This window comes from Limulus polyphemus, unplaced genomic scaffold (genome assembly GCF_000517525.1).
Source record: "Limulus polyphemus unplaced genomic scaffold, Limulus_polyphemus-2.1.2 Scaffold1741, whole genome shotgun sequence".
NCBI classification, from domain to species: Eukaryota; Metazoa; Arthropoda; class Merostomata; order Xiphosura; family Limulidae; genus Limulus; species Limulus polyphemus.
The window spans coordinates 122,278-135,167 of record NW_013667351.1 but is presented as its reverse complement, the minus strand read 5'-3'; the positions used below and the strand labels follow the sequence as shown (position 1 = coordinate 135,167).

The following is a 12,890-nucleotide window of genomic DNA, read 5'->3' as shown; positions in this document are numbered from 1 at the left end:
TGCCTGCAATATCTGATCCAGGGGATGTCAATACCCAGCGACAAGAGAAGCTATGAGATGACAAACTTGATGGGAGGTGATATGAAGATGATGAAAGGAGTATTCTCCCATGGAGGATTAGAAAAGCCAGATGAACTGTTTAACCCAACAGGTCAAGGTAGAAAAAGGGGGTGTTGAATGGACCATCATTAATAAACCAACCACTTGTGGTGTTAAATTGCAAGAATGGATGGTGGAAAGAGTGAACAAGAAAATGGGTTACTCTGCAAGAAAACCTTCCCATCTAACATGGAGCTGGACAAAAGCCACATGTTAAAATGAAGGTATAGAATATCACAGAGAAAGATGGACATCTGAGGCTGATGTAAAAAGGGACCTCCAAGCTCCAAGATGGAAACAACAGAGGATCTGGGATTGCAAAAAGGTTAAGGAGGAGAAACAACAACTGACCTGGCCAAAGAGGGACAGTGAAAAAACCACTGAAAATAAAAGTATTAAAATCCAGTGTTATTAAGTTGATGAAATATTTAACTAGCATAATAATCTTTCCTTATGTTAAAATAAAGAAAACACAACCAAATGTTTACCACTCTATCAAAGAGACTTTTTCCAATATCTGAAAAAAATGTCATTGTTATTTTTAAATCTGAAGAAACTGTGTCCACAAAACAAATATTTTTTTAAAATTAAACAAACAAGAAGCTCATATGAAATGGACATGTCAACTAAATGTGATGTTGTTGTTTTTTCATTGGCATACTTATCTAACAATCTATTTTGGATTACTTTCAAGCCTGTTCACTTTCAAATTGTTTTTGTTTTATTAACAAAATGTCTTCAGGTTTTAAAATCTGCAGACTATTTGATACCTTATTTTTCATTTTACATACATTCAATAAAGTTGAAACCTTATCTCTGGTTTTGACATTTTTATTGATCAGTAAAAGATAATCTGGACTATAATGGCAAGATTGCTTTATAGGGTGATTTAACAGTTAGTTGCATCTTGAGCTGGGCAATTAGTGGAATTTTCTAACTGATTATTCTCACATAAGACTTGTATAGTCGGAAAAGTAATAATCGTAAACACTAATTTTGATTATCTTATTATTTTCATGAGTCATAACACTTACTGATTAAACTGAACAACCTGGAATTAATAAAAAATAATAATGAGAAATCATAATGGCAATATTTCTATTACTTGGTTGGAATAATATTAAAAAAAGTAACAATGGTAAACACTAATTCTGATCAGTTGATTATTTTCACGACATTAATTGATAATTGATAATTTCAATTAATCGATTATTTTACGATAAATTTACATTACACTAATTGATGTAATCAGTATTCATACATAACCAACTATATCAATTAATTAAATTAATCATCCACTTCTAGTTGCATCACACTTAAATCTTGTGTAGATAATATTTGGTTTGCTTTACTAAGACTTATTTATTGTTTATAAGTTTGTACACCATAATTATTATACACCAATACTCTTACATTTATCCAATATAGATTAAATCTAAAAAGCATTACTATATTGCTCCAAGGAAAGTAACTTTTGAATTATCCTCTATATTAACTTGGATAGAAAAGGAAAACCTTAATAGGAGTTATTTGTTTTGGAATTCATGCAAACCTATATAAGACTTATCTGTGCAGACTCATTCTCTAATTTTGAACTAATAAACTATAGAGATGGAACCCACCATCAACTCTTGGACTATTCTTATCTGACTGAACAATAGGATTTGGCTGTCACTCTTATAAGTCTGAGAATGCTAACCACTAGGTCACGGTCACCCCACAAAAGGACTTACTTCATAGCAGTTGAAGAAATACAATGTATATAAATTTTAAAGAAAATTTCTACTCAATGTATGGCTGAAATTCCTCAAGTTATACTTTTGTATTTATTATTTTTTTGTAAAACTACAGAAGTAATGAAAAAGTGAATCTAAACAACAACAAAAAAATGTGAAGTAATTTATTTCAAAATGGATAATATACTAGAACTTGAAATGAAAGGATGAACAAAGTATGTCAATAATACATAATTCTCGATGTTACGTGTAAATGAAAGAAATTGTTTATTTCTTTATATTACAGACATACTTTCTAATTATGTTCTAAACATTTCTGATCTACTTCCTTATAAACAAAAACAACCAAGGAAATATTATCATCACAAGTTTTAATATTACCTTCTATTTTGGAGTAATTAAAACACTCACAGAAATATTCTTGGAAAAAAAAAATTAGTTTTTTCCCTCAAGAATATTCTCAAGATTTGAGTGGATTTTTTATATCAAGAAATAAGGCATTCATAAAACATCTGACAGTACATCGATGTAATCAAGAGGAACTGTTAGAATACAATGTTTTTTGCATTTGTTTAATTAAAAATAAAACTACATACACAAAGAAAATGATTTCTATATGTTAATAACTATCTGTTTATGGCTAAAATATTTCACAATCAATTTAAATACATGATGATATGGAATAAAAGGCTTTGAATACAATAGTTCTTATTAAGAAAACAAAATGGATAATCACCTTAAAAAACACAATAATTCCACATTATCCAGATTAGAATCATAGATATCATTTCTATTCTTTTGATTATGGCAAAGTTCAGTGTAAAATGTCGGCACCCGAACTCTTAGTATGCCCTCGTGAGCTTTAACTGATAAAGGTGTTTGTAAAACTGATGACTTGATAACGATATCAGAGAATGATCCTTCATCTAACAACCTGTAAAAAAATAACAAATTGTTAACATAAAATACAGACAAAAAGGGACCATCTAGTCCTTCAAAACTGTCCTTACACATCCACCCTTGGGAAAAGTAATAATTTAAACCCACCCTATATTTTTCAGGAAATCATCTTACACTCCACTAACATTGAGAGCAACTCCTCCTGTAAATTAAAATGAAGCTGAAGTCTTTTCCACATCTTCAACTTTTGTATACTCTCTTCCTATTTGGTTTATAATATAGTACAAAGACTGTCAGAGGCCTTTATACTATTTATCCCCTGATTAAGTTTCAAAACTTAAATAAGATCACTGTACTGTAAAAATATTTTCAGTATAAAAACTTTATAGTTATAATTATACTAACTATTGCTAATAACATCAATAATCCATTTTTGTTTATAGTGTAACATTTGTTAATATTTCGGCAAAACATTTATAACTGAGTGGGATATCTCAATATAATAGAGTCTGATGAGCTATATATTCTCTATGTAAGGGTGAAACAAATATTAAAATCTTGAAAATTATTATGCACACATTAAACCTTGAAGTAGATAAATCACTTTCTTATTGTTAGATACTACTAATCTTAAACAAGTTGTATGTTAATAACATTTAACATGATACAAAATGAAGAAAAATGGCTATAATATAGATTACATAGAACAGTAAACATATTTTAATATACGGAGATTATTTACCCTTAACATGTTACAAAATGAGTGATCGAAACTTCCGTTGCTTAATATAAATCTATATTTACTGCTTAATGAACTTCTCCCAGCTACATACAAGTTGTTAAGCATCAGTATCTTGCAAAAAAAATAGGAAAAAAATGGTTTACTGATTATAAAAAAAGTTTTGAACAAACAATGAATCAACTATTTATAAAAAAAACTTTAAAAAATCAAAAACATTCTGTTGCTTTATTACACTTAACTAAACATCCCTATAATTCAAACTACCATACATGTATTCTTTGTTCTTCAGCTATATATATAAAAACTAATCATCAAAAACAACAAATTTTGAAATCATTTGCTGAACAATTTACTTACTTAAGCATGTCATTCTGCAACTTCCTCTCAAGTTTGGTGCGTAATTTTTCCTGCTCCTTTGCACATTTTCGCAAGAAGCCAGTACTGGGTTGTGGAGGGATTCCAACACTCCCCACCAGGCTAGCCATTGGTGCATTGCTAGTTCAACAGTTAATCTGCATTTCCTCTTGCTCCATGTCAAATCTTTCAACAAAACCAAAATAGCAACAAAATAAACATAAAAATACACCCACTCATACAGAAAGCCCACAAATGGTCAACACATGGCTACATACTACACATACACTAATTAGGGAAAGATTTATGTACATATAGCCAAGATAACATCAACCAATTGAATAAAAATTTAACAAGCTGATGACAAAGGCAAAAAATAATTGAAGATTACATACTATAAAACTTAAAAGAAAAACACTAGATGAATTATATATCTAAATAATTAAAAAAATATATTTTCAGCTTAATGAATAATAAGAAATGCTTATCATTCAAGAAAAAATATATAAAGATAACACATGCAGACAAATTAAAAATAATCAACATCAGTTAGAAAAACAAAAAAGAAAGAAATTAAACATTCAACACATTCTAAAGTTATTTTCAAGCCTATGATGAATTAACACATATATCCAATAAAGTTACAAGTACACTTGTTTAGTCTATTCTAGCTTTATGCTTAATGGATAGTTACTTGATACTAATTACTGTACATGTTGTATATCAACCCAAACATTGTCAGTGTATAAAAACTCTTCAGACAGAGACAGACAGACATACATGTACATTTAAATGTGTTACCAGCTTTACTCTCCAGATCATCTTACATTATTGAAAGTTTTAATTAGGTAATCAAAATTTCTCTCATTACTACTAGATCTATAAACAATATGTTACATAGTTTTTTAGACTAAAAACTGAATAACCTGCTTTTTAAATTTTTGTTTATGAACAATATATATATATATATATATATATAGAGGAAACCTCAAGGAAGAGCATAAAAGTATTAAACTTAAAGCAAAATGCACCTGAATACCTACAACAGTATGGAGTAGTTTCATCAAAATAAAAGTGAAAATTAAGAGTCATGGTTGTAAAAACAAAAAATATAATAATTATATGATACTCCTCCATGCTTCATAAAATGAGAATGGTTTGTTTTTTACTTCTCTTGGTGCTAAATTATTTTTTGAGCTCTATTTCTTAACTAAATATAATAGATGTACAGATTAATCAAATTAATCTTTAAATAAAAATTTATTAAATGAGTAGCTTTTAAATTTGTTGTTCAACTTAATTTTGACAGTTATTCATGCAAAAAGATGCAACTTATATAAACAAATACCTAAAATAATCTTAAAACAAAAAAGTTAATTTTATTATTTGAAGAAAATGAAATTATTTCTGAGCTTTGTAAAACCTCTTAACTTTAGAGGTTGAAATAACAGTCAGCAATCAGCAAGTTACCAATAAAGAAACTCTGAAAATGCAGATTAGTTTTTAAAACTGCAGTTTTTGATTTCCAAATTTCCATGTGACAATGCTGTTGAAAATGTTTTAATGAAATGTAATTGAAACATTCTCTAGGATTACACTAAATACATGTTATGTATAATGATTATAATCATTAAGAAATTACAAAACAAATAATTTCTTCTTAATCATAATTAAGTCAGTCAAACAGAGCAATGAAGCTAAATATATAAAATAAAATAATAAGTATGCAATACACACAATATTCTATTTCTAGTCAGAACTGTTGAGAGTGTCTTAATCATACAGTATAAAGTCAGTATTTTTAAAGCTCTTTTATTTAACTAAATAGTTTGCATAAAATTAAATAAATAAGATTCAAACTTCTTACAAAAGGCTATACTTTCTGCTGTTTACTTAATCTTTAATGTTTGCACACTTCAGGCTTTTTATATTCAACTCAAGAATAATGGTAATCAAGCAATTTCCAAAAGCAAAAAATATATATATATATATATATTTCCTGTTAGAATAGCATAGGAACCATAAAGTACCATTTGGTCCTTTAAGGCTGTCACTGAAAACTTAAACTCATACTTTATTTTTCAGAGAGTTAGTGATTCCCCTTTCAAATTCTCATAACATACTGGCCTCCACTTCTGCCATTAGCAAGTCATTCCATAAGCCAATCACCCAGTTAGAAAAATAAAGATGTCTTAATTAGAGCCTAGCCTATCTTTTCCAAACTGGAAACTGTGTCCTCTTGTCTTCAGAATACAATACAAAGAAATCAAAGGCCTTTATCATATCAATCAAACTATTATGTTTCATTGAACACTGTTACAGTGAAATTCTCTTAGGAAATTAGCTTTTCCGTGCACATATTCAAATACAACTGATTCTACTGACCAGATGACAAAAGATCTTTGACATTGCCAATACAATTTTAGCCCTATTGGCCCATCTTCCCCCATTCAACAAACAGAAAATTAATTATTAAATATAGCCATGATCCCTCAAATATTCATCAAAACTTTTACTTAAATCCTGTAAAGCTGCAGCCTCTACCACTTGCGATGGTACTTTGTTCCATCATATTTACTGTCCTACTAGAAAAATAAGAGCTGCAAGTAGAAATAAGGCTGACTTTTTCAAATGTTAAATATATGACCTCTTGTCCTACTTTCCTCAGAATTCAACACACTAAAATCTTATACCTCAGTCTTATCAAGTCCCTTAATAATTTTGAATACTTCAACAAGACCACCTCAAATCCTTTTCTCTTCAAGAGAGATTAAGTTAAAAAATCTCAACCCATCTTTCCATGGCAATGGACCATCCTATGGAATCATCCTAAGAGTCATCCTCTGAATCCTCTCCAACAACTCAATGTTCCTCCAAAGATAAGGGGACCAAAACTACACACAATACTCCAAATGAGGCTTAACTTTTATAGCTATCGCAGAGCTTAAAATAGTTTACTCGATACTTTTGCTTTTTTCCTATCAAGGAAATCATTCCAGAATTCCAAACATTACACATGTGTATACCTTATCATTAAACATATTTGGAAACCTATTGTAGTACCATTTTGCCTTCTCTGTGAACTTCACAAACACTAATATTTTGTTTTATAAGTTGTATTCATCAAATAACCCTTGTCTACATTTTAAGTCATTATTATACCTAATCTAAAGACAAACCTAAGTAGTATTTTATATAGAAAAAGTTTTTATAATACAATATATGACAATCTTGTATTCTTCCGAGTTGATTAAATAAAGAACATGAAAAAAAGCAATTATAATGGATTATATTTATATTAAAGGAATTCAGTTTGTTGAAAATGAAATAACAGTTTTGATAAATTTGGATGAAATGATATCGATGAAGAACTGTACAAGATGAGGCTTATGATAATACATATACATATGTATGCAAAGAGGCTAAGTATGAGTAATGGTTTATTTAATATATCTTCAATCAAAGTTTAGAAAGAGACATTTAATCAGTGATTCTATTAATCTTTAACTGCAGGAACGTGTGCAGTGCTTATGCATTACTGGCCATTTATTGTACTAGTTTAACACTTCAGAAGATTATTTTCCATTGTTATATTAGTATATTGCTGGGGTATGTTGTTTTCTTATAAACATAAATACTTAAAATAGTAGAACATATGAACCAATACAACTTTCATAAAAGACCCAAGGGCTATAAAATGTAGGTTAAGATTCAGATAGGTCATAACATTAACAGTCATTAACACCAAGTTTAATCTTTGGGTGCTGTTTTAATTGGTTTTGGTAATAAACCATAATATATATATATATATATATATATACGTGTAAAACATTGGTTAATAAAACTACGAGTAATGGATACATGGAATTTGCAAGAATATTACTTTATCATTATGAACAAATTAGTTAAATTACCTGATATAATGCTGTTACTGTTACTCCTGACACAGTACACAGGCAGGAAGCAATATTAATGATTATTATAATACTTCCTTTAAGTTTAAATTGTAGTTTCTAAATTATAGGCCTCATAATCATATAGTTTGATAATAATGATATTGATATTAAAATTCTTATATGTTTTAATTTTCTATGTTTGTATTAGTATTATAACCTCTAAAAAGGTATATAATACTGAACTGTGTTAAATTACGTAACAATTACATAATGTCTTGATCAAAGAACAAATAAATTAAATTGCATATTTACATGCAGTTGCACTGCACTGCAGTAACCTGGACGAAATTAAAAGAATTTACATCGGATGATCTAAAACCAACTGTCAGAGTCACTTCAAAATAACTTTTATTCTAATATAAAATTAAAATTTAAAGCTGCTTTTACTTTTAGTTCTAAACTTAGTCTTTTAGTTTCGTTAATGCCATTTGATAGTAACAAAAAACTGATAATTTACTTTAATGACAATGCTCTTTCACACATAAGTATATTTTTGCCCAATTTATATAGTTAGCGTATCTCTTACTAAATTTTCAGTCAAACGTTGAGAATCACCTCAGATACGCATGATAAAGAAAGCGCAGAGCACATAAAAAAATCATAAGGCACCACCATAATTAAAGCGCCACTCAGGGTATGTAGCGACGGTTCACAGTAAAATTTATTATAAGATTCTTTGACTTTTATTTATATAAAGTAATATTTTAAAAGCTGAAATAAAAATGTAATCACAGTTTTTAAAATAATTGTTATACATTTTATCTAAACTTTAAACCTGGCTACTGGTAAGTCAAGCTTGACGATTAAAGCAGACCAAAACTGCTTTTAGTAGTTGGAATTGCTTGTGTAAATTTTGTATCATCCCATTTATCTGTGTGTAATGTACCTGTCACTGTTTAGCAACTGATATGCTTGCACTGAAATGGCTACAATTTAAGAGATGCCTTATCTATCTCGATGATATCTTGATGTTTGGTTGCACATTTCATTCTGCTTAAGACTTAGCATGGTTATTCAACATAAAACAGACTTGAAAATGAGACCAGAGAAGTGTTAATTTATGCATACACAGGTGGAAGTTCTAAATCATATTGTGAAAAGGTCCATTGTTTCTAACAACTCTGTGAAAATTGCAGTGGATCGAGACTGATTGCAAGCCATGACAAAAGAGAAAGAGAAATTTGCACTTATTTGTAGGTTTTGTTTCATGTTACTGAACATTTGTGGCGAATTTCTCCAAGATCATTGCATTAATTGATTATTATCTGTTCTGATTAAAGTCAAAATGTGTTTTAAATTGACTGATGGCTGTGACTGTGCATTCCAATCACTTGAATATGCTTTAATCGAGTCTCCAGTGCTAGCACATATAACAATAGATGGTCCATTTATCCTAGATGGTGATGCCAGTAATAATGGAATTGGAGTGGTATTATGACAGTTTGAGGACAGGGTAGAACGTGCAATTTCATATTAGCTAGATGATGACCTCCGCGAGTAGATAATGCACAACAAAGAAAGAACTCTCGTAGTTGTAATTAATAATATTTGTTAAGCATTATCGCTACTACTTCTGTGATATGAAATTAACCATCTAGGTAGACCCAGCACCAGTGATTTTGTCTAATGAACTGTGGTATTCTTAGAAAATGTACAACAAAATTAAACTGAATTCTCTGACTCTGAATGAGTTTGTAGCAGAAAAAAATGACCGATCAAAATGGTAAAACAATGTGAAAAGCAATCTTTATTAGATCTAAATAATCAAAGCAAACAAGTGCACTAGATGATACTTATAGCTGATGGAAAGAGAGGTTTGAAATCTGTATATGCTTTTGAAGAGATTTTGTTTGAAACTGAAAGAAAATAGCATTGCATGAGCGAAATCAATAATGCCTTCCCTCTCAGAACACAGGTGCTACCCACATCACATTTGGCCATTCCAAAAGTAAAATAAAGAGTGACCTGTTCTCAAGTATCATCAGGCCTGTCAATGGATGATATCACTGTACTTCCTTACATAGTGTGTCCTACTGTACAGCAATCTTTCCCATGAGAAGGCACATGTGATGCCAAAAGGGAATGAATTACATCAATAAGTCTACTTCAAAAGCAATCTAGCCACATTCCATAACTAACATTCTGCTGCATAAACTACACGCATCTAGAAACATATATGCTAGAAATTTTGTCACAGTCCTAGGTGAACATCAAATGATTATCTCACTCAACTAAACAATAGGAGAAATACTAAATAACTCTCCATACTACATATTTCCCCTCTTCTTGACCTTCAGACTGTCCTGGCTATCACTAGCTTAAAATCTAATGAAATAAAGAAAAACTAAAACCTTATATTTATCATGAAATCAGGCTAAGCTGGTCTTGTCTTTAACAAAAATAATTATACCAGGTAAATGTGCACCATACTGTTTCACAGTAGTCAAGTGATTATAATGCCATACAAAATACTAAATTAAACAGAAATACTCTTTAACATAAATAAGTACAAACGTGGCAAAATAAACAGTTTAATAGTGAGACTACTTGAATTGTATCACAATATTAGCCATGATGATGTATGGTGAGGAAAACACTCTAATTGTACCACATTATTAGCACTTATAACATAAGACAAATAAAATCCTTAATAACGAAAATAATGTGCTCATTTAATATTGTTACGTCTCTGTGTTCGTTGATTAATTTTCCGTAGAAATTCTTTCCGAAAAACTTCAGCAATACAAGTCCTTTCTTAAATAAAACTAGTTTATTCTTTCTCAATACAACTTTGCAATACACTTAATTTCCACAGTCACTTTAACTCAAACAAACATTATAATTCACAACGAACGATTCACACATTTTACTTACTACCGCGCTTGACTCAATTGTCCGTCTCTATCTCTGTCTGCAATTCAATTGTTACTGTCACTTCTTGTCGGTCTTATATATTCTAAAAGCGTACATCTCGTCTCTTCGTGAATCTTCTAGATACTCATCACGTGTTAACAGAGTCACGTGACTTCCGCTGTCGTAACAATATTAATATATAGGTCATGGGTTCAAATCCCATCTTTGAGCATGCTCGTCGCCTTTTCAGTCTTAAGAACTTTATAATGTTATGGTCAATCCCACTATTTGATTAGAGTAGCCCAGAAGTAGGCAGTAGATTTGCCATGAAGTCTGTCACTTCTTAATTTGTAATGGCTAGCTAGGTAGCTCTGAAGTACCTTTGAGCAAAATTAAACAAACAAACAACATAAAATATTCATAATGAGAATTAGCAAATATAACACTTTAATATTTGAGTAAATAAATGCATTATGCTAATATAATAACAGGTAGGCAAACAACGATTTATAATCATAATGAAGTGATATATTTATGATGGAATATACTATATCTATCTACAGAACATGGGTCTGTCTTCTTCATAAACAAAGAAGACAGACTAATGTTCTGTCGAAATAGGTAGCATGTTCCATCATAAATGTATCACTTCATTATTCTTATAAATCATTGTTTGTCTACTTATTATTAAAACACTTTAAATATACCACAATAACAGCAATGATAACATTTGACAAATAAAACTTTTTGATAATGAAAACACTTTACTCATGTCACAGTGATAATTTTTGGTAAAGAAACGATAGCTAATAAGTTATTGATGAGAATAGTAACATTCATTTTTCCATACACAAAGCACTTGCTTAATGAAATGATAAAGGATAGGTTATCAATGAGAAAAGTAATGTCATATAATAACATTGTAAAACTGAAACATTCTCGAATGTATAGTTGAACATTTGTTGACTGTTGGGTGCAAGTAGACCTTTTTATATAGAAATATGATTATAATAAAAAAGAAAAGAACTATCACTCACACTCATTGTAGTTCCAACAGCAAATTCTTGAGGGCCACAATGGACTTCTTGTTGGAGGTGAGGGTTTGCATGATGTTCTCCTTTGCATAGGCCAAAGATTTGAAGATCTAACCTATTCCATCTGGAGCCAGCAGATCACTTGATCTGTCCTGGAAATGTTCATTTGTTTTATGATTGTGCCTCCGCGCATTGTAGCTACCGAACTTTGCAATGGCATTTGACTGTTGTCGTCTGCTAAATGGCAAGCTTCTCCAGAATTTCTCTTGGAGCTGTAGTTTATAATTCTGTGATGGTGGCTGCAATTGAGATAACTTGCGTGATGATGGTGCAGCTGTCAACATAGAAGTCCTGACGTTAAGTGTTAACATCCAGCAATGTCGAAGATTTCACAGCTGCAGATTGTGTTGTAGGCATCATGGATATTGGTGCCAATGACGTCATGTTTTTCCAGCGATTGTATTTTACCAAGCTATATTTAGCTCTGGTCGTTTAAGCTTTTGACATGTAGCGATCCTGCCAAAGGTGGGTGATGTTGATTAGCTATCTTTCCTCTAGTACAGCGTTTCCCAAACTATGGATCGCGACCCACTGGTGGATCGCAAGCGGAATGTTAGTGGGTCGTAAAAAGTTATACTGTACTAGAATTACGCATTAGCTTCGATTAAACGCTGTCTGTCGAGATAGTTCAAGACTCGGGCTTTCATTGCCAGGCTGTTGTTGTATCAGCGATGATATTTTTAAGACTGTTGATACTTATGTCAAAACAAAAGGTCTTGATTGGAATAAATATGTTGGAATATGTACGGACGGCGCACGGGCTATGTGTGGTAAAAACAGTGGTCTGGTGACCAGAATACTTGAACTTAATCCAAACGCATCATGGACTCACTGCAACCTTCACAGAGCAGCGTTAGTATCAAAATGTATATCTGATGATTTTAAAAATGTTTTGAACACTTCCATTAAAATAGTGAACTTAATAAAGTCAAAGCCATTGCAATCGCGCTTATTTGAGAAGTTGTGCGAAGAAATGGGAAGCAATCATAAATCATTTCTTATGCACACAGAAGTACGTTGGCTCTCGAGAGGTAAAGTGCTAACAAGATTTACAGAACTCCGCGAAGAAGTTGCTATATTTCTGGAAGGTAAAATCGATTTTGCGAGATATTTGCGCAACGAGGAATTTGTTCTGAGACTCACGTATTTGGCAGAT

The 12,890-nt window shown here is 30.9% G+C and overlaps 1 protein-coding gene across 5 annotated transcripts in view; it reads right to left on the bottom strand.

Moving 5' to 3' along the window:
* The window catches only part of LOC106464780, a 46,878-nt gene extending 38,502 nt beyond the window's left edge, over nucleotides 1-8,376 (bottom strand). For 2 of the 5 annotated variants that reach the window (XR_002611824.1, XM_022392577.1), the window contains exons 1-3: nucleotides 7,746-8,333; nucleotides 3,835-4,017; nucleotides 2,572-2,769 (exon numbers count right to left, since the gene is read on the bottom strand). Coding sequence is in view for 4 of the 5 variants with exons in the window: in XM_022392577.1 (XP_022248285.1) it covers nucleotides 2,572-2,769; nucleotides 3,835-3,962 (326 nt within the window). In the remaining variant the exon portion in view is untranslated. Of the gene's footprint in view, nucleotides 1-2,571; nucleotides 2,770-3,834; nucleotides 4,018-7,745 lie in introns of all 5 variants that reach the window. The other 3 variants (XM_022392578.1, XM_022392579.1, XM_022392580.1) reach the window with 3 other exon arrangements.
* Between the last annotated feature and the right edge of the window lie 4,514 nt (nucleotides 8,377-12,890).